The sequence below is a fragment of the Ahaetulla prasina genome, chromosome 16 (genome assembly GCF_028640845.1).
Source record: "Ahaetulla prasina isolate Xishuangbanna chromosome 16, ASM2864084v1, whole genome shotgun sequence".
NCBI lineage: Eukaryota > Metazoa > Chordata > Lepidosauria > Squamata > Colubridae > Ahaetulla > Ahaetulla prasina.
The window spans coordinates 9,514,880-9,539,954 of NC_080554.1; the positions used below are offsets into that span (position 1 = coordinate 9,514,880).

General features: G+C 45.4%; 1 protein-coding gene across 3 annotated transcripts in view; it reads right to left on the minus strand.

The window, feature by feature from the left end:
- Positions 1–2,996: 2,996 nt before the first annotated feature.
- Positions 2,997–25,075, minus strand: part of CDK5RAP2 (CDK5 regulatory subunit associated protein 2) — a 106,933-nt gene continuing 84,854 nt past the window's right edge. For all 3 annotated transcript variants that reach the window (XM_058159129.1, XM_058159128.1, XM_058159127.1), the window contains 10 exons: positions 23,836–23,961; positions 21,230–21,346; positions 18,938–19,151; positions 18,009–18,130; positions 14,800–15,051; positions 10,713–10,942; positions 8,764–8,898; positions 6,763–6,901; positions 4,256–4,302; positions 2,997–3,096 (listed from right to left, as the gene is read on the minus strand). In XM_058159129.1, the coding sequence (XP_058015112.1) occupies positions 3,040–3,096; positions 4,256–4,302; positions 6,763–6,901; positions 8,764–8,898; positions 10,713–10,942; positions 14,800–15,051; positions 18,009–18,130; positions 18,938–19,151; positions 21,230–21,346; positions 23,836–23,961 (1,439 nt within the window). In that variant the 3' untranslated portion in view covers positions 2,997–3,039. The remainder of the gene's footprint in view (positions 3,097–4,255; positions 4,303–6,762; positions 6,902–8,763; positions 8,899–10,712; positions 10,943–14,799; positions 15,052–18,008; positions 18,131–18,937; positions 19,152–21,229; positions 21,347–23,835; positions 23,962–25,075) is intronic.

The window sequence follows — 25,075 nt, forward strand, 5'->3', positions numbered from 1 at the left end:
TTGTGTTGGGGTGAGACTCTGAAAAACATCCAGGTTGATCAAGACAGAAGTCTATTTAGCTTGGCCACCGGTTTTCCATCGGCGTTGGGGCACCCAACCGAGATGCCGATCAATAAATACTTCTTTTAAATCTTACCTTAAAAGACGTTCATCTCTAAAATGGTAATTATACAAGTCTGATGCCATAGCAAACAAGAAATGTATCACAGAAAACCGACACATTCTAAAACAGTCTACAGGAATGGTTTAGATCCGTGATGGCGAACCCACGGCACGTGTGCCACAGGTGGCACGCGGAGCCAGATCTGTGGGCACACGAGCATTGCCCTAGTTCAGCTCCAGCATGCGTGCACGCGCCGGCCAGCTGATTTTCGGGCCTTCCGGGCCAACTGGAAGTCGGGAAACAGGCCATTTCCGGCCTCCGGAGGGCCTCGGAGGGGTGGAGAAGGCTGTTTTAGCCCTCCGTCCGAGCGATGGCTTAATTAGCTGACTATCAGCTCTGGCAGCAAGCTAGTGAGCGTCTGCCAGGTGTCTCTGTTATCTCCCTTGATGCCGATGAGTCAACAAACAGTACTTCAGCTCTTAGTTAAGCAGTTGATTTCCCTGCTACAAAGTGGCATAGCAGCTCTCGCTGCTTTTATATCCTGTTGGGTGTGGCTCCATGACTCAGCACTTCCTAGGCCTGCCCCACCCCTGCTTCTGTTGTTCCCGCCTCTCCTGCCTACGAAACCTAGGGTCCAGCCAGGCCTGATTGCCATCAGCTGGGTCTGGAGGTGTGGCCTGGGGGGGGAAGAGTCAGGGGACGGAGGCCTCGTTATCTCCTCCACCTGGCCTGCCTCTGGCTCCTGGAGCTGAGCCAGGGAAGCCGGTGCTCCCGAGGTAAGTCCTGATGGCCCTTCCCCCTCACTTTCCAAGTCACTTTCTGGCAGGGGCCCCGGCATGCAACATGCAAAGACACAATTTAGAGGCAGTTGCTCTGCCCAAAAAGGAGGAAGCAGAAGGTCTCCTGCAGTTTGCGGGGGGGGGGGGAGAAGGGAGAGGGGAATTCCTACTTACAATCCAGTGAAGCGAGCAGAGAAATGGAAGCCTCCTCAAAATAAACATCTCCCTTCCCCGATTCTACAGTTGCAAATGTGGGTCAGGAGCACCCAAACGTTGTGGCTCCCAACTAACTCCTGCACCTGAGCTCTGAAGGAATGATGAAAGATTCTGCAATTATGGGATGGAGGGAGTGGAGAGCGACTTGCTTTGTGAAAACCAACATCTCCATTTTTATTTTTATTTTTTTCATTTCAGGGTCCTCTCGGGTGGCTGGGGTGATGGAGATCAAAACCCCGCGAGCTACCGTATCTTTTCCGACTATAAGACACAGTTTTTTGTCTGTATGTCTTACAAACCGAATATTGCCGAAGCCACGCCCACCCACCAGCTGTTTTTTGGGCTACGGACGCCCTGTTTTTGGGCCTATTTTTGGCCTTTTTCAGGCCTTTTTTGGCCTGTTTTTGAAGCTTTTTTGGGGCCATTTTTGAGGTTTTCACCCCATTTTTTCAGCCCTTTTTGGGGGCTTTTTTTGAGGATTTTTTGGCCCATTTTCGAAGCTTTTTTTGGCCTGTTTTCGAAACTTTTTTGGGGCCGTTTTTGAGGCTTTTTTCAGCCCATTTTTCACCCCATTTTCAGGCCTTTTTTCAGCCTTTTTTTGAGGCTTTTTGACCCATTTTTGGGGCTTTTTTCAGCCCATTTTTGAGGCTTTTTAGCCCATTTTTCACCCCATTTTCAGGCCTTTTTTCAGCCTGTTTGAAGGGTTTTTTCAGCCCATTTTTGAGGCTTTTTTTCAGCCTGTTTTTAAGGGTTTTTTCAGCCCATTTTTGAGGCTTTTTAGCCCATTTTTCACCCCATTTTCAGGCCTTTTTCAGCCTGATTTTGAGGTTTCACCCCATTTTTCAGCCCATTTTTCAGCCCTTTTGGGGCTTTTTGAGGATTTTTGGCCCATTTTTGAGCTTTTTGGCCTGTTTTGAAACTTTTGGGGCCGTTTTGAGGCTTTTTCAGCCATTTTCACCCCATTTTCAGGCCTTTTTTCAGCCTTTTTTTGAGGCTTTTTGACCCATTTTTGGGGCTTTTTTCAGCCCATTTTTGAGGCTTTTTAGCCCATTTTTCACCCCATTTTCAGGCCTTTTTTCAGCCTGTTTGAAGGGTTTTTTCAGCCCATTTTTGTGGCTTTTTTTCAGCCTGTTTTTAAGGGTTTTTTCAGCCCATTTTTGAGGCTTTTTAGCCCATTTTCACCCCATTTTCAGGCCTTTTTTCAGCCTGATTTTGAGGGTTTTTTCAGCCCATTGTTGGGGCTTTTTTCAGCCTTTAAAAAAAAACCAGTCTGAAAAAAAGCCTCAAAAACAGCCCCAAAAAAGCCCAGAAAACGTCCCCCAAAAAAGCATTGAAACAGGCTGAAAAAAGCCCCCAAAATGAGCCGAAAAAAGTCCTAAATCATTGCAGAAACAGGCCAAAAAAAAAAAGACTAGAAAAAGGCCGAAAAAAGGCAGGCCAAAAACTTTTGCTGTTGTTGTTTTCCTCTTCTAAATTTAGGTGCGTCTTATAGTCCGAAAAACACGGTAGTCATTTTTAGCCGAGACCTTGAAGCACACGGGTATCTGCGTGCCCACCTCCGAGCTTCCCACACGCCAAAAACTCCACCCGCCTACATTAACTCGGCCTTCGCTGACATTCTCGGCAGCCGGTCCATCTTCATGCCACTGACATGTAAAAGTGCCACCCTTTTCGCAGAAGCAAAGCCAAAGCACCGAGTTTGGCCCAGCCAGGGAAAGCTGGAGAAGAAGAAGAAATTATCGGTACCCAAATTTATCATCCTCGGGACCAAGAGAGAGCGTTGCAAATCTGGTTATCCAGAAGACATCCGGGGTAGAAAAAGCCGGAGTAAAAGGGTGGAAATGTAAGGAATGTTAAGGCCTTGGAGGGAAAGAAGTATTCAAAAGCACCGGCTGGGCAAAGGAAAATGGGTCTTTATTGTCGGCCCCCCGGAGCCTTCGCTTAAACCCTCTTCTTGATGAGGCTGGAAGGGGTGGCTTTGCTGTCTGATGGCTGAACCTGGGGAATAAAACAAAAGGGTTTTTTTTTGGCATGAATGGGGCTATCACAGCGACAGCAAAATAACCTCTTTCTCTCCCCTGTTGTGGGGTTTCTGACTGTATGCTAGCAGGTTCCCCCGTGTAGAAAAAATTCCCTGCACCTAGAAAATCTAGCAAGACAGGGGAAAAGACTTAGCTGCCCATCTCGGACTTCAGAAAACTCACTGGAAGTTTTTAAGAAAAGACTGGAGTCACTTATCTGAAATGGTATCCTGCTGCTTGAGCAGAGGGCTGGACTAGAAGACCTCCAAGGTCCCGTCCAGCTCTATTATATTCCTAGTTTATTCGTATTCCTATTCTATTCTCTATTCTTATTCCTTATTCTATTCTACCTTCCCTATTCTATTCTATTCTATTCTCCCTTCCATATTCTATTCTATTCTATTCTATTCCTATTCTTATTCCCTATTCTATTCTATTCTATTCTATTCTTATTCCTTATTCTATTCTACCTTCCATATTCTAATTCTATTCTTATTCCCTATTCTATTCTATTCTATTCTCCCTTCCATGTTCTATTCTATTCTATTTCTATTCTTATTCCCTATTCTATTCTATTCTTATTCCTTATTCTATTCTACCTTCCATATTCTATTCTAATTCTATTCTTATTCCCTATTCTATTCTATTCTATTCTATTTCTATTCTTATTCCCTATTCTATTCTATTCTATTCTTATTCCTTATTCTATTCTACCTTCCATATTCTATTCTAATTCTATTTTTATTCCCTATTCTATTCTATTCTATTCTATTCTATTCTATTCTTATTCCTTATTCTATTCTATTCTCTTAAATGCTTTTAAAAGTAAAAAAAAAAAAAAGTTGGCCATGCCCACCCAATCACATTACCTCCCACCCCCAAGCCACGCCCACAGAACCAGTAATAACAAATTTTACATTTCACCCACTGACCGAAGCCCAGTGATCGGTTGAACGTTAAGGGTTATCTGAAGTCCCTTCTCCAAGACGGGAGTTGCTAATCAGTTCTCCAGATCCCAATTATCGGGTTTTGTTTTGTTTTGTTTTTGCAAGGTGGATGATTCCCTAGTCCACACGACTTACGGAAAAGAAAGCAGGAAAAGAGACCGGAGGATAGGGGTGAATGTTTCTACTTACTTCAAGGTTTCCTCTGGCCTTTTTTAAAACATTGTGCGTTAACGCCACTGCAAAGAGAAAGAGAGACGGTTCGGCTTGAGAAGGAACATTTTCCCATGGCTTCCGGTGGCAGGCTTCGACTTACGACCGGGTGTTTAATGTCCCCCCCCCCAAAAAATATGCCCATTTGGGAGAGCAGATTTGGACTTACAACTGTGGGGTGGCGGCTTAAGAACCACCGTTAAACAAAATGGTTGAAAAAATCGGGCCTGGTCATGTGGTGCCTTGACTTAGGACTGCAATGATTTATGACTGGAATTCCATGCTCAGTTGTGGTTGTAAGCCGAGGACTACCAGTAAGCTAAGACAAACGTGGCTTGGAAGTTAAAAGCCGTGGAATAAGGAGAAATTTCCTGACAGTGAGAACAATTAACCCCTGGGACAGTTTGCCTCTAGAAGTTGTAGGTGCTCCATCACTGGAGGTTTTCAAGAAGAGATTGGGCCATTAGAATAGAATAACAGAGTTGGAAGGGACCTTGGAGGTCTTCTAGTCCAACCCCCTGCTTAGGCAGGAAACCCTACACCACTTCAGACAAATGGTGATCCAACCTCTTCTTAAAAACCTCCAGTGTTGGAGCATTCATGACTTCTGGAGGCAAGTTGTTCCACTGATTCATTGTTCTCACTGTCAGGAAATTTCTCCTTAGTTCTAAGTTGCTTCTCTCCTTGATAAGTTTCTATCCATTGCTTCTTGTCCTGCCCTCAGGTGCTTTGGAGAATAGCTTGACTCCCTCTTCTTTGGGGCAGCCCCTTAGATACTGGAACACTGCTATCAGTCCTTCTTTTCATCAAACTAGACATACCCATTTCCTGCAACCGTTCTTCATATGTTTTAGCCTCCAGTCCCCTAATCATCTTTGTTGCTCTTCACTGCACTTTTTCTAGAGTCTCCACATCTTTTTTTACATTTGTCTGGAATGGCATAGGGTGGGCTAGAAGAAGGTTGGGCTAGAAGACCTCCAAGGTCCCTTCCAACTCTCTTACTTAGCAATTCCGTTAAAATACTCCAAAGAGACCCACAGACATGTCTCAGATTCCCAGACAATGACAATTAATCAGTGGAATGGCTTGACTCCAGAAGTTGCGATTGCTCCATTACTGGAGGTTTCCATGAAGAGATTGGGCAGCCATTTGCCTGGAATGGCATAGGGTCTCCTGCTTGAGCAGAGGGTTGGACTAGAAGGCCTTCAAGGTTCCTCCAAGGTACCAAGGTCCCTCCAAGGTACCTAGGGGTTTTTAATTCGTTTTAAATGGGGTTTATTTTTATATTATGTATTTTATATTTCAATTTAGGCCATATGGAATACGTTTTTTAAAATAGTTTTTATTGTAATATATTGTATTATTTTACTTGGCTGTTCACCGCCCTGAGTCCTTCGGGAGAAGGGCGGTATAAAAATTAAAATATTAACTTATTTTAGTTAACTTATTACAATCCTGCAACAACTCGGCTATGGCTGCCAACGCCTTCAAATTTTTGAACCCTTGGGGTAAACATGTCCATGTGTATTGCATTTTGGTTCCTGTAGTTGGGTTCTCCCATTCAAAAGCGAACAGTGGCTGACTAATGGGGTGTACTGCGATCATGAAGAACGCATCCTTCAAATCTATAACGGATTTGGTGGGATAAGTAAGGGCCGTAATAGCTCAGGCTGTTAGAAGCCTGTTATTAGAACACAGCAGCCTGCAATTACTGCAGGTTCAAGCCCGGCCCGAGGTTGACTCAGCCTTCCATCCTTTATAAGGTAGGTAAAATGAGGACCCAGATTGTTGGGGGGGCAATAAGTTGACTTTGTAAAATATACAAATAGAATGAGACTATTGCCTTATACACTGTAAGCTGCCCTGAGTCTTCGGAGAAGGGCGGGATATAAATGTAAATAAATAAATAAAATAAAATAAAATAAATAAATAAAAAATAAATAAAAATAAGGCTGAGAAGTGTGTAAGGGTTAGGGACAGAAGGATGGATGGTCACTGTCATGTCATTGATTATCCTGAGGTCTTGGACTGGCCTATAAGACCCATCGGGTTTCTTTATGGGCGGGCTACAAACAACCGGACCATTCTGAACAGGGTTTTATAGGCCACCTTATTATTATTATTATTATTATTATTATTATTATTATTATTGTTGTTGTTGTTGTTGTTGTTGTTGTTGTTGTTGTTATTCCAACTCATCAATTCTGTTAAAAGTATTCCAGACAGGTCTCACGATTCCCTACTGGACATTATCTCAAAGAGATGTTCACACTAAACAACTCTTACGGCTAGTCAACTTCCTACTTGTTCCCCAACTGAGATCTAGCTTGGAGCTGGTGTAGCGGGGAGGAAAGTAGGGTTCAAAAAAAGGAAAGTGAATGGCATTGGGTCAGACCAAGGGTTGGTCTGTTTCAGCCTTCTGAGGTCACCGTGAACCTCAAAAGGAGGACAAAAGAGCAGAGAAGATGGAAGACTTCCCCACTCACACTGATCTATGATGACCCTCTCCATGTTTTCTTTGAGTTGGTTGGTGGAATACAAGCGCTTGGCCATGCTGTAGAGCTTCTTCTCCTGTTCGGTCACTTTCCGACGGAGTTTGTAGACCTCGGACTTCAGACTTTCATCCTGCAGAGCAAGGAGGACAGTTAGCTTTCCTTCGCATGACGGGTGTGGGCTTCCCAAAGGATGGGTAGAGGCAACTATGGCCGAAGATGACAATGCTTTTTCTCAAGAAGGTTTATCTGTTTCACGCCACAAACCTCTAGGTGGCCTCAAGGATGCAAATGACCAGCTGTCTGCAGGGGGTATCAATCCTTCCATTCCCCACCATCCCAGTCAGAGCTGAAGAAGCTTCTCGGAGGAGAAGCGAAGCGTCTTCAAAGAAAAAACAAGGACGTCCGGCTGCCTCTTGAAAAAAAGCACCTTTGGAACAATCATGACCTGGATGACGGAGAACCTCCGTAGACACATGGTCGGTTGGGTTGAACCAAAGAGCTTCTGCCCAGCATGTTGCCAAAGATGTAACAGGGGTGTCAAAGGGGCTACCCTGGAAACAGCAAAGGACCAGCTCGTGGGGCCTCTTGCCAGCATAAAATGGAGCTCAGGGGGACTGGGTCGAGCTTTGTTTTCGCTGGCAGAGGGTTGCAGAAGGCCGTTGCAGCTGAGAATGGAACTGGGGAGCCCCGTTTTCGCTGGCAGGATGCTCGGGCCACCACAGGCGCCCCCGGCACGAAGTGATGTGGAGCTGGCCATGCCCACTGTGGCCATGGCCACCCGGGCCGCCTGAGGTCAAACACAATCAGGGGTGGGCTTCAAAAAGTTTAGCAAGGGGTTCTCTGCCCGGCGGCTGAGTGGGTGTGGCTTAGTCAGCCTCCTGCACCAAGGCAGGGGGAAGGGGGGCATTTTTGCCCTCCCTGGGCTCTGGAGGCTTTCCTTGAGCCTCCAGGGGGGCGAAAACAGCTTCTGCAGGCTCCGTTTCCGGCCTTCCCAAACTTCCGGTAGGCCCATTTTTCGCACTCCTCGAGCCTCCCTGCACTTGCCTGCATCCAAAATGGGCCGCGTGAAGACTGCTGGAAGGGGCGGGGTGGGCAGGGCCAGCCAAGAGTGAGGATTTGGGGGTTCTCCGAATTGCACAGAATCTTAGCTAGAGGTTCTCCCGAACCCCTGCGAACGCCCCAGCAGCCCTCCCCTGGACACAACCCTGATGCGGCCCTCAATGAAATCGAGTTTGACACCCCTGCTTATGGAAATGGTCCCTCCCTCCCTTGCAAACCCTTCACAACTGGCCAGCGTTCCATCGGGTGGCAGCAAACCGTAGTCAAGAAAGGCTTCCTTCTATTGGCCGAGAATTATCCAGGGTTATCTTCAAAGGGAAGACTTCCAGCAGAGTGAGGAGGGGAGACAGAGGCTCTCTTGGCAGGTCTCTATCGTGGTACCCTCTCTCTAGCTCAGTGGTTCTCAACCTTTATAGTGCTGCGACCCCTTTAATACGATTCCCCACGATGTGGCGACCCCCAACCGTAAAATTATTTGAATTTATCGCGCCTGAAGCCGTATTGGCTAGCGATCTGAACTGCTTGCGATTGCCTTGAGGACGGAGGCATTAAAGCGGAGACTCCTCCCCTATTAAGGTTATGGCGCCTGAAGCCAGATTAGGCTAGCGATTGGGAGTGATTGCAGCTGGCTTGAGAGGGAGACATCAGAGCAAAGATTTCTCTCTTTTTTAATTGATCAGGCCTGAAGCCGAATTCGGCTAGCGATTTGAAGAGCCTGCAGCTGGCTTGTGGAGTCAACCGTTGGAGCGCGATTCTTTGACTCGCAAGTATACTTCCCATATTTCCGATGGTCTTAGGCGACCCCTGGCAAATCGTCATTTGACCCCCAACGGGGTCCCGACCCACAGGTTGAGAACCACTGCTCTAGCTTTTTGAATGCTTGAAATGTCTCCCTCCCTCCCTTCCTTCCTCCTTGCCCGCCGGGATCCTAACCTGAAGTGAGTAAGCAGCAGCGTGGACCACTTTCATTGGCAAGGAGACCCTCCAGAGGAGGTTCAGGAGGCGGCCAGCTTCTTCCAGGTTCTGCTGGACCGCCTTGAAGGTGGCAGACAAACTGTTCAGAGGAACCTGGAGAAGGGGGGGGGAGGGAAAGGGAGGGAAAAGATGAGAAATATATATATATATATTATCCTGTGGGATGGGTGGGTGGGTGGGTGGGAAGGAAAAGTCAGTATGAATTAACGGCCCAAATCCAATTTGCTACAGTTCGGGGAGGGCTGATGAGCGTGAATATTGCGAGTCAGGCAAAACTAATTTATTCCATTTAAAAAGGTAGCGAAATTATGTATTATTATTCAAGACCGGGTAAAGGGGGGTGGGGGGCTGTCGGAGGAGCAGGAATGCAGCCTAATCAATAACGGTAATTAATAATGGGTTACATTTACTGAGCTCGGTGGGAAAACACACTCCCTTCCTCTCCTGTTTTGCATTCCACGTCTGGTCATTTGAAAGTCAAATGACTCCGGACGTCACTTTGGGCAATATAGATGTTCCTCCCTTAGCAGACCCCCTTAAATGGTTCCATTTAACGGTGAGCGAGCTATCCGGAGCAGAGGCAAAATGTGTTCTTTGGCAGATAGATGAGAGAGAGACAGAGAGAGAGAGAGAAACAGAGAGAAAGAGAGAGACAGAGAGAGAGACAGAGAAAGAAAGAGAGACAGACAGACAGAGAGAAAGAGAGAAAGAAAAAGAGAGACAGAGACAGACAGACAGATAGAGAGAAAGAGAGAGAGAGAAAAGAGAGAGAGAGAGAGAGAGAGAGAGGCAGGGAGAGAAAATGGAAAGAATTTCTAAAGTGAGAAATGGGCAATAGAGAACGTGAAATGGGGAGAAACTAACCATGGTCAACCCAAAGGTGCTTTTTTTTTCAAGAGGCAACTGGACTTTCTGGTTTTTCTTTGAAGAAGTTGTGCTTCTCATCTAAGAAGCTTCTTCAGAGAAGGAGGAGGAGGAAGGAGTGGGAGGAGGAGGAGGAGGAGAAGAGAATAGGGGGATGAGGAGAAGAAGAAGGAGCAGGAGGAAGAAGAGGAGGATGGGGAGGAGGAGAAGAGAGGAGGAGGAGGAGGAGGAGGAGGAGAAGGAGAATATGCTACTTCTTGGATGAGAAGCGAACGGTCTTCGAAGAAAAAACAGAGAGTCCAGTTGCCTCTTGTAAAAAAAAAAATAATAAAGCACCTTTTAGGACAACCATGACCTGGATGACTGAGAAATTCCAGAACCAAGGTCAGATTTTGGGGTGGGGAGCTTTCTCCGATGGTAACTAGAAACTTTCTGGTTTTGAATGCGAGTCCCTTTGAAAGAGGATTGAAAACAGAAAATGGCCTGGAAAATGGCTTGAAAACAGCCAGAAAACAGTGTAGAAAATGACCTGAAAATGCCCAGAAAAACAGTCTGGAAAATGGCCAGAAAACAGCCTGAAAAAAAGCATAGAAAATGACTTGAAAACACCCAGAAAAACGGCCTGGAAACAGTGAAGAAAATGACCTGAAAATGTCCAGAAAAATGCCCAGAAAACAGCCTGAAAAAAGCATAGAAAATGACCTGAAAACACCCAGAAAAACGGCTGGAAAAAGGCCCCCCAAAACGGCCTGCTTTTGCATTTTAAGGCCATTTTCCGGCACTCGTAAAGACCAGCTGACATGCGCGCCGAAAACCAGAATAGCAGCTGGCGACGGCGCGCATGCCCATAGAGAGGGCTCTGCATACCACCTCTGCCACGCCTGCCGTAGGTTCACCATCACGGAACTAGACGAAGGGCAGCTTATTTTACCCTTCCTCTCAATTATGGGGGAAAAAAATATCACATGGACCCCTGGTGCCTTAACACTCCATCCTCGACTCTTCTAGAAGTCTGTGGTTCCATAATAATCCCACCCACTTACTGTCAGTGCAGAATCCAGACCTTCCGCGTCTTTTAGATGAAGCTCCAGTTTAGCCAGTCGCTTCCGCCCTTCCGTGATCTGCTTCCGGAGACAGTTGTAATCTTCAATCAAGCCAAGGATATGTTGACCGTTCTTGTCTGCCCAGACGCAGTGACTAGGGACGGAGCAGAGCTCCTTGCTGGTCAACAGGTTGCAATGGGAAGGGCTGTCCAAGGTGCTGAAACTCAACTCTGCCAGCGGAGGTACAGAAGATGATGTTGGGTTAGTTACTGACCGTCTGATTGACACGTACAGGTGACACTCCCAAAGTCCTCCTCTATGGAGAAGTGAAGACTCATTCCTAGTAAACCCACGACCCATAAATTTTCTCTACTCCTTCTCTACAGTGGAAAACAATAGAACTCCTCTGCTTCTAAAGAACTGGATGAAATTAACGGAATAACGAACAGTTGGAAAAGACGTTGGAGGTCTTCTAGATTGCCCCCTTTTTCTTATCTATTCCCTTGAATTCAAAATAACAGAATAACAGAGTTGGAAGGGACCTTGGAGGTCTTCTAGTCCAGATCCCTGCACAAGCAGGAGACCCTATACCATTTCAAACAAATGGTTGTCGAATCTCTTCTGAAAAACCTCCAGTACTGGAGCATCCACAACTTCTGAAGCCAAGTTGTTCCACTGATTATTTGTTCTCACTATCAGGAAGTTTCTCAGTTCTAAGTTGCTTCTCTCCTTGCTTAGTTTCCATCCGTTGCTTCTTGTCCTGCCTTCTGGTGCTTTGGAGAATAGCTTGACTCCCTCTTCTTTGTGGCAGCCCCTCAAATATTGGAAGATGCTATCCTGTCACCCCTGGTCCTTCTGTTTCTTAAACTAGACCCATCCAATTCCTGGCACCGTTCTTCATAAACTATCAAACGATGAAGCTGCCTCTTTAGAATAGAATAGAATAGAATAGAATAGAATAGAATAGAATAGAATAGAATAGAATAGGAATAGAGTAGAGTAGAGTAGAGTAGAGTAGAGTAGAATAGAATAGAATAGAATAGAATAGAATAGAATAGAATAGAATAGAATAGAATAACAGAGTTGGAAGGGACCTTGGAGATCTTCTAGTCCAACCCCCTGCTTAGGCAGGAAACCGTACACCACTTCAGACAAATGGTTATCCAACATCTTCTTAAAAACTTCCGGTGTTGGAGCATTCACAACTTCTGGAGGCAAGTCGTTCCACTGATTAATTGTTCTGTCAGGAAATTTCTCCTTAGTTCTAGGTTGTTTCTCTCCTTGATTAGTTTCCACCCATTGCTTCTTGTCCTGCCCTCAGGTGCTTTGGAGAGTAGAGTAGAGTGTAGAGTAGAGTAGAGTAGAATAGAAGAACAGAGTTGGAAGGGACCTTGGAGGTCTTCTAGTCCAACCCCCTGCTTAGGCAGGAAACCCTACACCACTTCAGACAAATGGTTACTCAACATCTTCTTAAAAACGTCCAGTGTTGGAGCATTTATAACTTCTGGAGGCAAGTTGTTCCACTGATTAATTGTTCTCCCTGTCAGGAAATTTCTCCTTAGTTCTAGGTTGCTTCTCTTCTTGATTAATTTCCATCCCTGCTTCTTGTTCTGCCTTCAGGTGAACAAGAAGTTCAACCTGGCCAGCTGCATTACAGAGACCAAAGGCGCATCAACCTTTCTCCTTATTTCCTAATCCCCTTGGGAGTTAAATAGCTCTGAGACACACACGCCTATTTTTGCATTGTTTTAAGATGTCTTGATTCATCTAGATATATATATATATATTTTCCCAGCTCGGCTCAACAAGGTCAAAAGTACCTGATGAAGCCCACTGTCAAAGTGGGAATATTTATTCGGTAAGCTAAGGGTCATCCATTATGTTCTGTGGCAGTAGATGTTCCCTTTCCCATTCAAATTTGTATGGCATACGGATGCTTCTGTCTTCCCCTAAGGTTTAAGTGGCTAGAAACTTTGATTTAACAGCTGTGGAGGAGGGTGGGATGGAGGGGGAGTAGGAAGAATGCTCCCCCTGGGCACCACATAAATTCTACTGATTCATTCACAGACCATCCAAAGTACATATTGATCATTTCCAAGCGATGTGCAACCAAATCTTAAAACAAGCTATTCAGTCAAGAGAAAGTTTACAGAGACCGGGTTTAACCATTTGGTCTTTCAAGGCTACAAGCTAGGCTTCTCTGCCACCACTTTGGTCCTGCAGGATTTTGAGAATGGCTCCTTAGATTGGATTCTTTGGGAAGAGACTGTTGTGGCCCGCCAGGGGCCAGCGGATCTGGCAGCAGATTGGAACAGTGAGGAGATTGGGGAGGAACATGAGCCAGTCCTGGAGTCTGGGGAAGGTTCTGACGAGGGCTCTGCATCGGAGGCAGAGAGGGGGCCAGGGCCATCTGATAGCTGTCTGCTGCCTTCGGAGTCAGACATCAGTGAGGCAGATGAACAGCTGGATCCGGTTCCCAATATGTGCATGCGCAGAGCTGCCAGGAGAAGGGAACAGGTAAGGAACAAGGGTCGACTCAGGAGTAAAGCCACAGGTGGACGGTGAATGGTCCCTCCCAGAGGGAATAAAGAGGAGCGAAGGGGAAAGGAGTTTGCAGGAGACAATTAATTCATTCCTGTATTCTTGGTGTCTGAAAGATATTGGTCTGGCCACTCTCCAAGTCTGATAAAGGTCAGTAATTGTGAACTATCTTGAAAGACTGTGGGAGAAGAAAGACTTTGCTGGAAAGGAATTCACTGTAAATTAAATAAAAGGGATTTATCGGGAAGGACTCAACTTCGTGCTGCTGGGGAAGCCTAGGTCAGAACAGAGATAGAGGTAGACATGGAGGTTTCTGAGATATCTCCTTCCAAAGAATCCAATCTAAGGAGTCACTCTCAAAATTCTGAAGGACCAAGGGAAGAATAAAGAGTACGTGAACTCAATCCCTCTCAAGTTTGTTTCCACAAAACATCTAACCACCTTGCATGGACTTGTTGAGTTCTCCACTCCGCTTTTGGGAGAGATGAAGAAAACTGTCTGGTGCTGGAAGGCAGCTCCATCACCAATTTCCTCGAGCTAAATATAGTTTGGAGAAGATAAGAAGATGAGGACAAGTTACAAGAGGATGGGACGACTTCCCACCTACAGATCAAAGGCTTCATGAAGCTCCTACGTGACGTGAAATAACCCCAACGAGCCTTTGGAGGAAATACACAAATCCAATCAGCCCCAACTCAAATAGTAAAAGACTCCATGAGCCTCAGCTTTCCCAAACCTCACAGGATCTTTAGCATGGATATATGGGTGGTATCTCCTGCCCAACCCATCACCTTCATTGATGCCAAAACAAAAGACTGATTCATAATTGGACAGTGTGATCACTATGGGTGGGAAGAATAGAATAGAATTTTTTATTGGCCAAGTGTGATTGGACAGACAATCACATGGTGCATATGTTCTCAATGTACACAGAAGAAAAGATAGTGAAAAGAAGTGGAAACTAATGTTTAATTACCATGTTTCCCCAAAAATAAGACTGGGTCTTATATTAATTTTTGCTCCAAAAGACGCATTAGGGCTTATTTTCTGGTTAGGTCTTATTTTGGGGGAAATATGTTACTAAATGCACCCATCTGGTTGGCAATCTTAACTGGGGATTATTTTGGGGGTAGAGCTTATATTACAAGCATCCTGAAAAATCATGCTAGGACTTATTTTCCGGTCGGGTCTTATTTTCGGGAAAACAAGGTATGTAGCATTGCACGGGAAAACTTCAGAGCTGGTTTTAATTCTTCAGTGCCAAAATGGTGTACTCAATAAAGTTTTGCTCTGGGGATTTTAAAGTTCCGGAGAGTGCCTGCTTTTCTTGGGTTCACAAGTCGGATAGTTGATACTTCATGAGCCTCGACCACCCCAAACTTCACAGGATCTGTAAGATGGATTTATACCTCCTGCCCAGCCCCTAGTACTGGTGGCTTTGATGTGAGATGATGGCCAAAACAACCAAGTCCGGAGAGCATCAAGTACCCCTCATTTCAGCCCTGAGCTACAGATATTCTCCTTTACGGATGCTTCTTCTCCTTACCTTTGATCCCAGTCGGAAGTTGTTGAGACTCGTGACCAAACAGGTAGCTGATCTGCACAGCTGGTCCCAAGCAGCCCTTCTCCCCCTTTCCTAGACGCAGCTGCTCTTCTACTTTTTCGTGCAACATCTGGTTGGACTTGATGCTCTGCTCCAGCTGCTTTCTCAAGAACTGGATTTCAGTCAAGAGTTCGCCCAAATCAAGAGGTTGATTTTGATCCTTCTGACATTCTTCTGCTCCATTCTGGCGCCGATCTAAAAGGTATTCATTGTTTTAGGAGAGGAGGCGGGCAGTTTAAGAGGGGGGGGAAACCACATTACTGTTATGAATAATTAAAATAGCAGCTCTTAAAATGCTGAACAATCCAGAATCTGAGCCAGCTCCAAAGAGTAGGTAGATAAGGATTTTACAAGCCAAAAAAAAAAATTGTAATAATAATAAGGCATGCCCACCAATGCACACAGACATGTATGCACGTATAACCTTCTCTAGTAATTGCTTTCACTCTCCAAAGATTTAATAAGAGCCAAAAATTATTTTTCACTTTGACTATAAAAGCTAATGTTGCATACCCAAAGCAAAAAAAAAAAAATTAAAAAAAAAATTACATATATTAAAGGACTGGAGTGAAGACGATTTATAAATTTTGAAGGACGTTTGGGAGCCTGGTGAGAAGAGAAAGAGAAGCTGGCGCGAGATTAAATAACCATAAGAAAGTGTCCCCATTACGAGACGCCGATGTGGAAGGTGGGAACCGAGCAGAGGTGAGACCGCTTCTGTTGTGAGCCAGGCCCAAGTAGGTAGTAGGAAACTCAGTCCGTGAAAAAACAAACAAACTTTATTTGAAATAGCTGAGAATTACTTCATTCCCAGAGTAGTTCAACTAAATTAAAGCAAATTCTTCCCAACACAAATTCCTCAGTCCTATCGCAAACCAATTAGGCAAACTGCCAAAGGCCTTTCTTGGCAAACTTTCACAAGTCACCGATACAAAAATAAATGCAAGTAGACGAAGCTACCAATGTTGTTTTCCGACAAAGAGCCCAAACGCCATTGCTGGTCTGTTTTAACCTTATGGGAGGAGCCAATCATCTCTTGGCGTTACTCCCAAGTCGTCCTCTTTGCTTTAGCTGCTCTTGCCTTCCGGCAGCTCTTCTCATGCATGCATTAGGAACAGGCTCCTCCTGTTCCTCTGCCTCACTACTATCAGGCTCTGGAGGCTCTGGAGTCCGCACCTCTCTCCCCAATGGCCCTGGCCTCACCTCAGCCTCCCTGGTGTCTAACTCCGTTACCAGCTCCACAGGCTTGCTGGCAGACCAAAACAGGTTCATCCAGCACCAGAAATGCGTGTGTGTGCGCATGCTTGCGACATCAAACAACACGGCAATTCCCTCACACGTGCCATCCACACATCCGTACGATGTCAAAAACACAGCAATATAGGATGGGATTCCACCCAGGCGGTACTACCGGTTCGCCCGAATGAGTCCGAACCGGTTGAATACCAGCTCTGAAACCGAGAGTAAAAATCAAAGCAGCTTCTCGTCTTGAAAAACTGGATATCTGATCGCCCAAATCAAGGAACTCAAAATTCTTAGAACCTGGCAAAGCGCAAACTTTACGTCGGGGGCCACCAATACAGCCTCCCATACCCTCCTGCAAGTTTTCAAAAGCCAGCAACATCTCACTGGAGACTGCAAAACATGGAGTGACACACCCCGCGTTAAAAGTTGCGGGTCTCAAGAGGTAGCCCTCAACTTACAGCAGTTCAGTTAGTGGCCATTCAAGGTTGCAAAAGCACTGGAAAAAGCGTCTTATGACCGGTTTTCACCCAACCATTGCAGCTCCCCCCCCCCATGGTCATGAGAGCAAAATTCAAAATGCTGGGCAACTGGCTCGTATTTACGACAGGTCGCACTGTCCCGGGCTCACATGATCTCCTTTTCTGACGTTCAGACAAGCCAAGTCAATGGGGAAGCCAGATTCACTTAACAACTCAGTGTTACGGAGTTAACAGCAGTGATTCACTTAACAACATGAGTGTTAAACAAGTTGTAAAATGGGGCAAATGTTTTAACAAGTCATAAAATGGGGCAAGCTCATTTAACCAATGTTTTACTTTGCAACAGAAATTTGGGGCTCAATTGCAGTTGTAAGCCAAGGACCACCTGTAATACTTTCGCATGAACGTGAGCATTTTTTTCTCCTGCAAAAACTCTCGAGAGTTCTCCAGTGTGAGTTATAGAGCAGGCCTGATTTTGGACATGGGAAAATCCAGAACTCGTTCCCTGGTCGTCCGTGAAATTCACCAAAGGCAAAGGACAAAGGTATCTCTACTTCTGCCTAACTATCTGACCTTCCATAATGATATGACTCTTGTCCTTAGGATTGTTGTGGCCTACCAGCGGCCAGCTGAGCTGGCGGCAGACTCGGACAGTGAGGAGGTTGGGGAGGAACATGGGACAGTCCTGGAGTCTAGGGAAGGCTCTGATGAGGGCTCTGCGTCGGAGGCAGAGAGGGGGCCAGGGCCGTCTGACAGTTGTCGGCTACCTTCGCAGTCGGGGATAAGTGAGGCTGAAGAACAGCTGGAGCCTGTTCCCAACGTGCGCATGTGCAGAGCTGCTAGGAGAAGAGAACAGTTAAGAAACAAGGGCCGACTCAGGAGTAAAGGCACAGGTGGATGTTGAACGGCCCCTCCCATAGGGAATAAAGAGGAGCGAAAGGGGAGTGGAGTCTGCAGGAGACAATTAGTTCATTTCATTAGTGTGAAGATCTGTTTGTGACTCTCAGAGATTCCTTACCAAGTCTTTTCTTGTACAGCGTTGCATTTGGAAGATATCGGCCTGGCAGCTCTCCAAGCCTGATAAGGTCTGTGGTTGTAAATTCAGCCTGGGAAGACTGTTTGCTGGGACTTTGCTGGACGTGAATGAGAGGAATTCACGTTAGCTTAATAAAAAGGGGTTTTGTCGGGACCAGGAGTCTGCTTCGTGCTTTTGTGAAGCCTAGGTCAGAACAGGGATTTTGCCCATGGACACATTGATGGATTGCCCAATCTTGAAGGTGAACCAATGGATGGAGAGAGAAGGTCCATAAATGCCTGCATACCCAAAACTGTCTCCTTTCCTCTGGGCTTCAATACTCAAATTGCCTTTTCAATTACCCTTCTGTAGAAGAACCCAACATTCTTCTTATTTGTATCTGGTACCTTTACCTTTCTCGTTCTGGAGAGCTTCGTCCAACTTTTCATACACCTTGAGCTCCACTCGCAACGAGCACAACAATTTGTCGCTCTCCGACAGCTGGTGCTGCTTGGTGGCCAGCTCCATCTGCAACCTGGAAGGTCCCAAGCAAACTGGTCAGCGTGGGCTTACAATTCCACATCACGAAGGGTGACCTGATTGTGGTAACGCCCTCCTTGTTGTCCTGAGAAGTTTCCTTCAAACCTTTCCTCCTAGAACCTGGTTTTCCATAGTAGAAGTGGACATTGGGGTGATTCATCTAACTTGGTCTTCCAAGTCTATACAAGTCCACAACACCATCTGCGTCCTAACTCTAGTTGTCATGTCTTTGTCTAACATTCAACCCTGTGGGAGAAGAATCTGTCCATGTCCCAATGGGACTCTCAGTCCACCCAATGAGGAACAATGTTTTTGTTTAGCAACATCTGGAAAACAGCTCAAAGATGTTTTCCAACATCTGGAAAACTGTTCCAAAAGGCAACTGGATGTTCTTGGTTGTTGTTTTTCCCCTTGAAAATGTTTTGCTTCTCATCCAAGAAGCTTCTTCAGTTCTTCTTGGATTCTCATCCGAGAAGCTCATTCAGTTCTTCTCGGATTCTCCTCCAAGAAGCTTCTTCTTGGATCCTCATCCAAGAAGCTTCTTCAGTTCTTCTTGGATTCTCATCCAAGAAGCTTCTTCTTGGATCCTAATCCAAGTAGCTTCTTCAGTTCTTCTTGGATGAGAAGTGAAAGACTTCCCAAGGGAAAAAACAAAGAAAGTCCAGTTGCCTTTCGGAATAGCACCTTTGACACAACCATGACCTGCATGATGGAGAATCTCCACCAACATCTGGGAAACAATTGATTCATCAGTCCCATTCTGTACCATAAGGTTTTCCCCATCCTCAGATTTAAGAATTACCTGTTCAGTTCATTCCTGACGTTGTAAATTTCGTGGGTCAGACCCTCGTTTGCGACTTCTCCTTTCCCCACTTGCTCCTGCAGCTTCTCGTTCTCCTTCTTGAGAAGCTCGTGGTCCTTCTGAAGACCCTCAACGGCCAGGTGCTTCTGAGTCAAGGACTCTCGCAACGCTTCGTTTTCTTTCTGCTTCTCTACAAGGTGAGTCTCAAGGCCTTCTGAATAGAAAGAATAGAAACAGAAATTCTAGAAATAGAAAAATCTGAAATAGAAATAGACTTCTTTATTGGCCAAGTGTAATAATAATAACAACAACAACAAGAACAACAACAGAGCCTTGGAGGTCTTCTAGTCCAACCCCCTGCCCAGGCAGGAAACCATTTCAGACAAATGGCTATCCAACATTTTCTTTAAAAATTCCAGTGTTGGAGCATTCACAACTTCTGCAGGCAAGTTGTTCCACTGATTGATTGTTCTAACTGTCAGGAAATTTCTCCTTAGTTCTCAGTTGCTTCTCTCCTTGATTAGTTTCCACCCATTGCTTCTTGTCCAGCCTTCAGGTGCTTTGGAGAATAGTTTGACTCCCTCTTCTTTGAGGCAACACCTGAGATATTGGAACACCGCTATCATGTCTCCCCTAGTCCTTCTTTTCATTAAACTAGACATACGAGTTCCTGCAACCGTCCTTCGTATGTTTTAGCCTCCAGTCCCCTCATCCTCTTGGTTGCTCTTCTCTGCACTCTTTCTAGAGTCTCAACATCTTTTTTACATCATAGCGACCAAAACTGAATGCAATATTCCAAGTGTGGCTTTACCAAGATAGAAAACACGGTGCGTAAGCTCTCCAGTGCTTTCCTAAATGCAAGCAAGATGGCACTACCCTTACAAGGTATAGGCAGTCCTCGACTTACAACAGTTCATTTAGTGACCGGATCCCTTTATGCGACCGTCTGGCAAGCAAAGTCAACGGGGACGCCAGATTCACTTAACAACCGCGTTGCTAACTTAACGACTGCCGTGGTTCACTTAAGAACTGTGGCGGGAAAGACCATAAAATGGAAGCGAAATTCACTTAACAACTGTCTCGCTCAGCGAGGGGAATTTTAGGCTGAATTGCGGACGTAAGTCTGAGGACTAACCTATAGCGCTCTGGGAATCGGGTTGTTTGTTTTTAAATGCGAGACGTAGAGCTCTACCCTCCCTGCAGCAAACAAACAAGAAACCGATCTGTCATTTAAGACTTTTGCGTTTCCAATTTTCTTTGGTGGTGCGGCTAAAAAAAAAAAGACAACTTGCATGAAAGGATAAAAATGTAACTCTTGAAATAGCTCAGAGGGTGATGAGCAGGGGAGGAAAAAAAAAAAGAGGTTTATTTCTCCCGTATAACACAGATTCAGCCTCAGGTTTGCAAGAGCCAATCGTGAAACGGTTCCAATTGATGGGTGCAAAATGTTGCAAAACATGAAAAGTCAATAACGCATGCATTTTCTTCTACGGCGCGCATCGTTTTGCCAATCCTGTCCTTCCTCCGATTCCAAAAAGACACTTAATGAAGCATCTTGTCCTAAAAGTGCTTTTTCCAAAAACAACTGGGCTTTTGTTTTTCCTTGATGATGTTTCGGTTCTCATCCAAGAACTGAAGAAGCATCTTGGATGAGAAGCGAAACCTCTTCAAGGAAGAACAAAGTCCAGTTGCCTTCTGGAGAACTGAAGAAGCTTCTTGGATGAGAAGTGAAACATCTTCAAGGAAAAACAAAGTCTAGTTGTCTTCTGAAGAACTGAAGAAGCTTCTTGGATGAGAAGCGAAACCTCTTCAAGGAAAAACAAAGTCTAGTTGTCTTCTGGAGAACTGAAGAAGCTTCTTGGATGAGAAGCGAAACCTCTTCAAGGAAGAACAAAGTCCAGTTGCCTTCTGGAGAACTGAAGAAGCTTCTTGGATGAGAAGCGAAACATCTTCAAAGAAAAACCAATTGCCTTCTGGAGAACTGAAGAAGCTTCTTGGATGAGAAGCGAAACCTCTTCAAGGAAAAAGAAAGTCCAGTGGCCTTCTGGAGAACTGAAGAAGCTTCTTGGATGAGAAGCGAAACCTCTTCAAGGAAAAACCAAGTCCAGTGGCCTTTTGAAAAAGGACCTTTGGGACAATCATGACCTGGATGACTGAGAAGCTCCTCCGATAAAAACATCTTCTTTAGAAGACAAGGTGAAAAATGGAAGGTAAGCAACTTTTACCGCTTTCCAACTTTAAAGGTTCAAACCTCTCCGTTTTCCCTCCCCATGTCCACACGTCTTATCTCACCTCTGGATCCTTTCGCCAGCATGTCGTTCAACATCTGGTTCTGCTTCCTCAGGAAATGAATTTCAGACGTCAGGGAATTCAGTTGCTCCGACGCACGGATGCCAGGATTGGCAAAGTCTGTAAATATATACATAAAATGGATTTCAGAGTTATCTTTGGGTCCAGCAAAGATTCGACTTTTCCCTCCCTGGATGAAACAATCTAAACAAAGCAGGGAGGGAGGTAAAACTACAAAAAAGGAAAAGAGAGAGAGAGAGAAAAGCTCCAATTTATTCTGATGGGTAGAGGGCAAAAGAATGGAATCCAGCTGGACTTTGCAGCGAGTCATCCTAAACAGGCTTTGAATCCTGGCCTTAATATCAGCCAGGCTGCATATCATCCTTTGCCGATAATGGGAATGGCGGGAAACGAGGCCACTCGGCTTAGCCTGGGCTACCGGCCAGAGATTATAAAAACGGACAGCTTTGCTGTCATTTTCAACACTCCAGGAAAATTGCCACAGGTATGTGTGTGTGTGTGTGTGTTTTAAGGGGGACTGTGGCTGGCTGGTGTTGATCTTTCCTGCTGACCCAAGAGATTCCAGCTGCCTTGACAGAAGCCGGTCAATCGGTTTGGCAGAGAAAGGGGCTACTGTTGCAAGATGACAACGGCGGGTTGTTGTTGTTGTTTGCAAAGCAAAAAAAAGAGCGTTTTAGAAGGGAACTGCCCCAGCCAAAACACAAACAGAGAGAAGTATCATCAGCGTTGTGGTTAGTACAGGAATGCAAATACATACATACATACATACATACATACATACATACCAGTGGTGGAATTCAAATTTTGTTACTACCGGTTCTGTGGGCGTGGCTTGGTGGGTGTGGTGTGGCTTGGTGGGCGTGGCAGGGGAAGGATACTGCAAAATCTCCATTCCCTCTCCACTCCTGGGGGAAGGATACTGCAAAATCCCCATTCCCTCCCCACTCCAGGGGAAGGATACTACAAAATCCCCATTCCCTACCCACTCCTGGGGGAAGGATTCTCTAAATCTCCATTCCCTCTCCACTCTTGGGGGAAGGATACTGCAAAATCTCCATTCCCTACCCACTCCTGGGGGAAGGATTCTCTAAATCTCCATTCCCTCTCCACTCCTGGGGGAAGGATACTGCAAAATCTCCATTCCCTCTCCACTCCTGGGGGAAGGATACTGCAAAATCTCCATTCCCTCCCCACTCCAGGGGAAGGATACTGCTAAATCCCCATTCCCTCTCCACTCCAGGGGAAGGATACTACAAAATCTCCATTCCCTACCCACTCCTGGGGGAAGGATTCTCTAAATCTCCATTCCCTCTCCACTCTTGGGGGAAGGATACTACAAAATCCCCATTCCCTACCCACTCCTGGGGGAAGGATTCTCTAAATCTCCATTCCCTCTCCACTCTTGGGGGAAGGATACTGCAAAATCTCCATTCCCATCCCACTCTGGGGCCAGCCAGAGGTGATATTTGCCGGTTCTCCGAACAACTCAAAATTTCCGCTACCGGTTCTCCAGAACCTGTCAGAACCTGCTGCATAGCACCCCTAATATACATACATATACACACATCTGCTCCAGGGGTGAAATGCTATTGATTCATCCCAGTCTGGGTGAACCGGGATTTCGCTATTGGTTCGGGCAAACTGGTAGTTAAAAAAGCTACCGGTTTGGGCGAACCGGTAGTTTAAAAAAAGCTACTGGCTCATCCAAACCGGTATTTCCAACTATCAGCTGTGTCACACAGTTTAGCTTCGCTAGGAAGCAGGAAATCCTGCTTTCTAGCAAAGCTAAATCGCGCAGCACAGCTGTTCCCCCCCCACCCATTGCTGTTCTACTTACTTGTGACAAATTGTTTTTCCATGTGCAACGCGTGCCCCGTGCATGCGTGGGCAGCGAACCGGTGGTGATCCTAGGAGGATTTCACCACTGCTCTGCTCTGCTAGAATATTTATAGCTCAGGGTTGAACTCGGGGAACCTCTCTGAGCTTGGTGGTTTCCTTGCAGACATTTCATTACCCAAATGGATAACATCATCAGTGAAGGTGGGAGTACTGATGACACCTAGCTGGATAATAAAACAGCTGCAAGAAAACCACCGAAGAAAGAGAGAGAGCATCAAAGACCCGACTATTCAACCCTGAACAACGAAGATACTTTTCTATCAATGCTGTCAAATAGGCCAATATCCTACACAGGTATTTCTCCCAGAAGAAGGAGAAAGAGAAGGAGGGAGCCGCCTTGATGCTCTCTGAGCTTGGTGGTTTTCTTTCAGGCATTTCATTACACACATGTTCGGTACTAGAAGGGGAAGAGGAGAAGAAGAAGGACGGCAACAGTGACTATGGAGTCCTTGATGCTCTCTGAGCTTGGTGGTTTTCTTGTGGACGTTTCATTACCCAACTAGGGAACATCATCAGTGCTGGGTAATGACCAAGGATGACCATCAGTGCCCTGATGTTTCTAAACGTGGTGTCCTCTGGATGACTTGTATGGGATAATGGGCAGCACCAAAAACGTAAATTTAGCACCAGTGAGCAGCCGCCTACCACCGGAGTAGAGTCCATGGGTCATTGAGGACTTTTTTTCCTACCTTGGTCTGGGACAGGAGCGGAGACCTGTTGCTCCAGCTGCTTCCTCAGATGTTCGTTGGTTTTTATGGAATCTTCTAGCCGGTGTCTCAGCAGGCGTATTTCCTGGAGATGCTCCATCAAAAGCTCTGAAGAAAATCCAGATATGCAAGCAAAATGTTGGAGATGTAATTGTGATGACGCTGCATATTTTCATATTTGGTGGACTTGTAAAAATATTAAGGCTTTTTGGATAAGAATTTGGTGGATTCTACAAAACGTTTTGGAAAAGAAGATAAAGTTCCTGCCACAAGTTTTTTTTTTGCTGGGAATTATCGCGGACTGTACAGTAATTGAGACTAAACTGATTTTAAATGTAATAACAGTGCAAGATTATTGATAGGACAGAATTGGAAGAAAAAAGAAGTACCCACAATAGGAGAATGGATATTGAAAGTTACCAATTTGGCTGAGATGGCAAAAATCTCAGCCTTTTTGAAAGACAATACGCAAGAAAGATATTTAAATGAATGGGAAAAAAATGGATTATTTTTTTTTAATTTGCATTTATATCCCGCCCTTCTCCGAAGACTCAGGGCGGCTTACACTATGTCAAGCAATAGTCTTCATCCATTTGTATATTATATACAAAGTCAACTTATTGCCCCCAACAATCTGGGTCCTCATTTTACCTACCTTATAAAGGATGGAAGGCTGAGTCAACCTTGGGCCTGGTGGGGCTTGAACCTGCAGTAATTGCAGGCAGCTGCTGTTAATAACAGACTGTCTTATCAGTCTGAGCCACAGAGGCCCATTGACTATATTCATAATAGATATCAGACTAAGAGTTATCAGATTGCCTTTGAATGATTAGGATGTATTACTTCTGATTGTTTTTGGGGGAGGTTAGGATTTGATGAGAATTGTAGGAGTATAATTGAGTTAGGAGGGAAAAGTTTTTAGTATATGTTTGTTTTATTTTTAAACTATACCTTGTGCTTGTTCCGGGAAATCGGGGGGGGGGGGGGGGAAAGGGTGGGAAAGTTTTGTAAAACTTTTTCAATTAAAAAAAAAAAAGGCTCTGAAGAAAATCCAGAGATTGGCTGAATCAGCTTAGCCGGGAAGCACGGGAAGCTAAGCATGCTGCAAATCCTCCGCGGTCAGTGATGGTCCTTCCAGATATTGGGAGGAAAGCTTCAAAAACAGTATCCATCACCCCCAGGCCCTGCGGGAGACCCCTGATGTCCCTTAACTACGTCACAC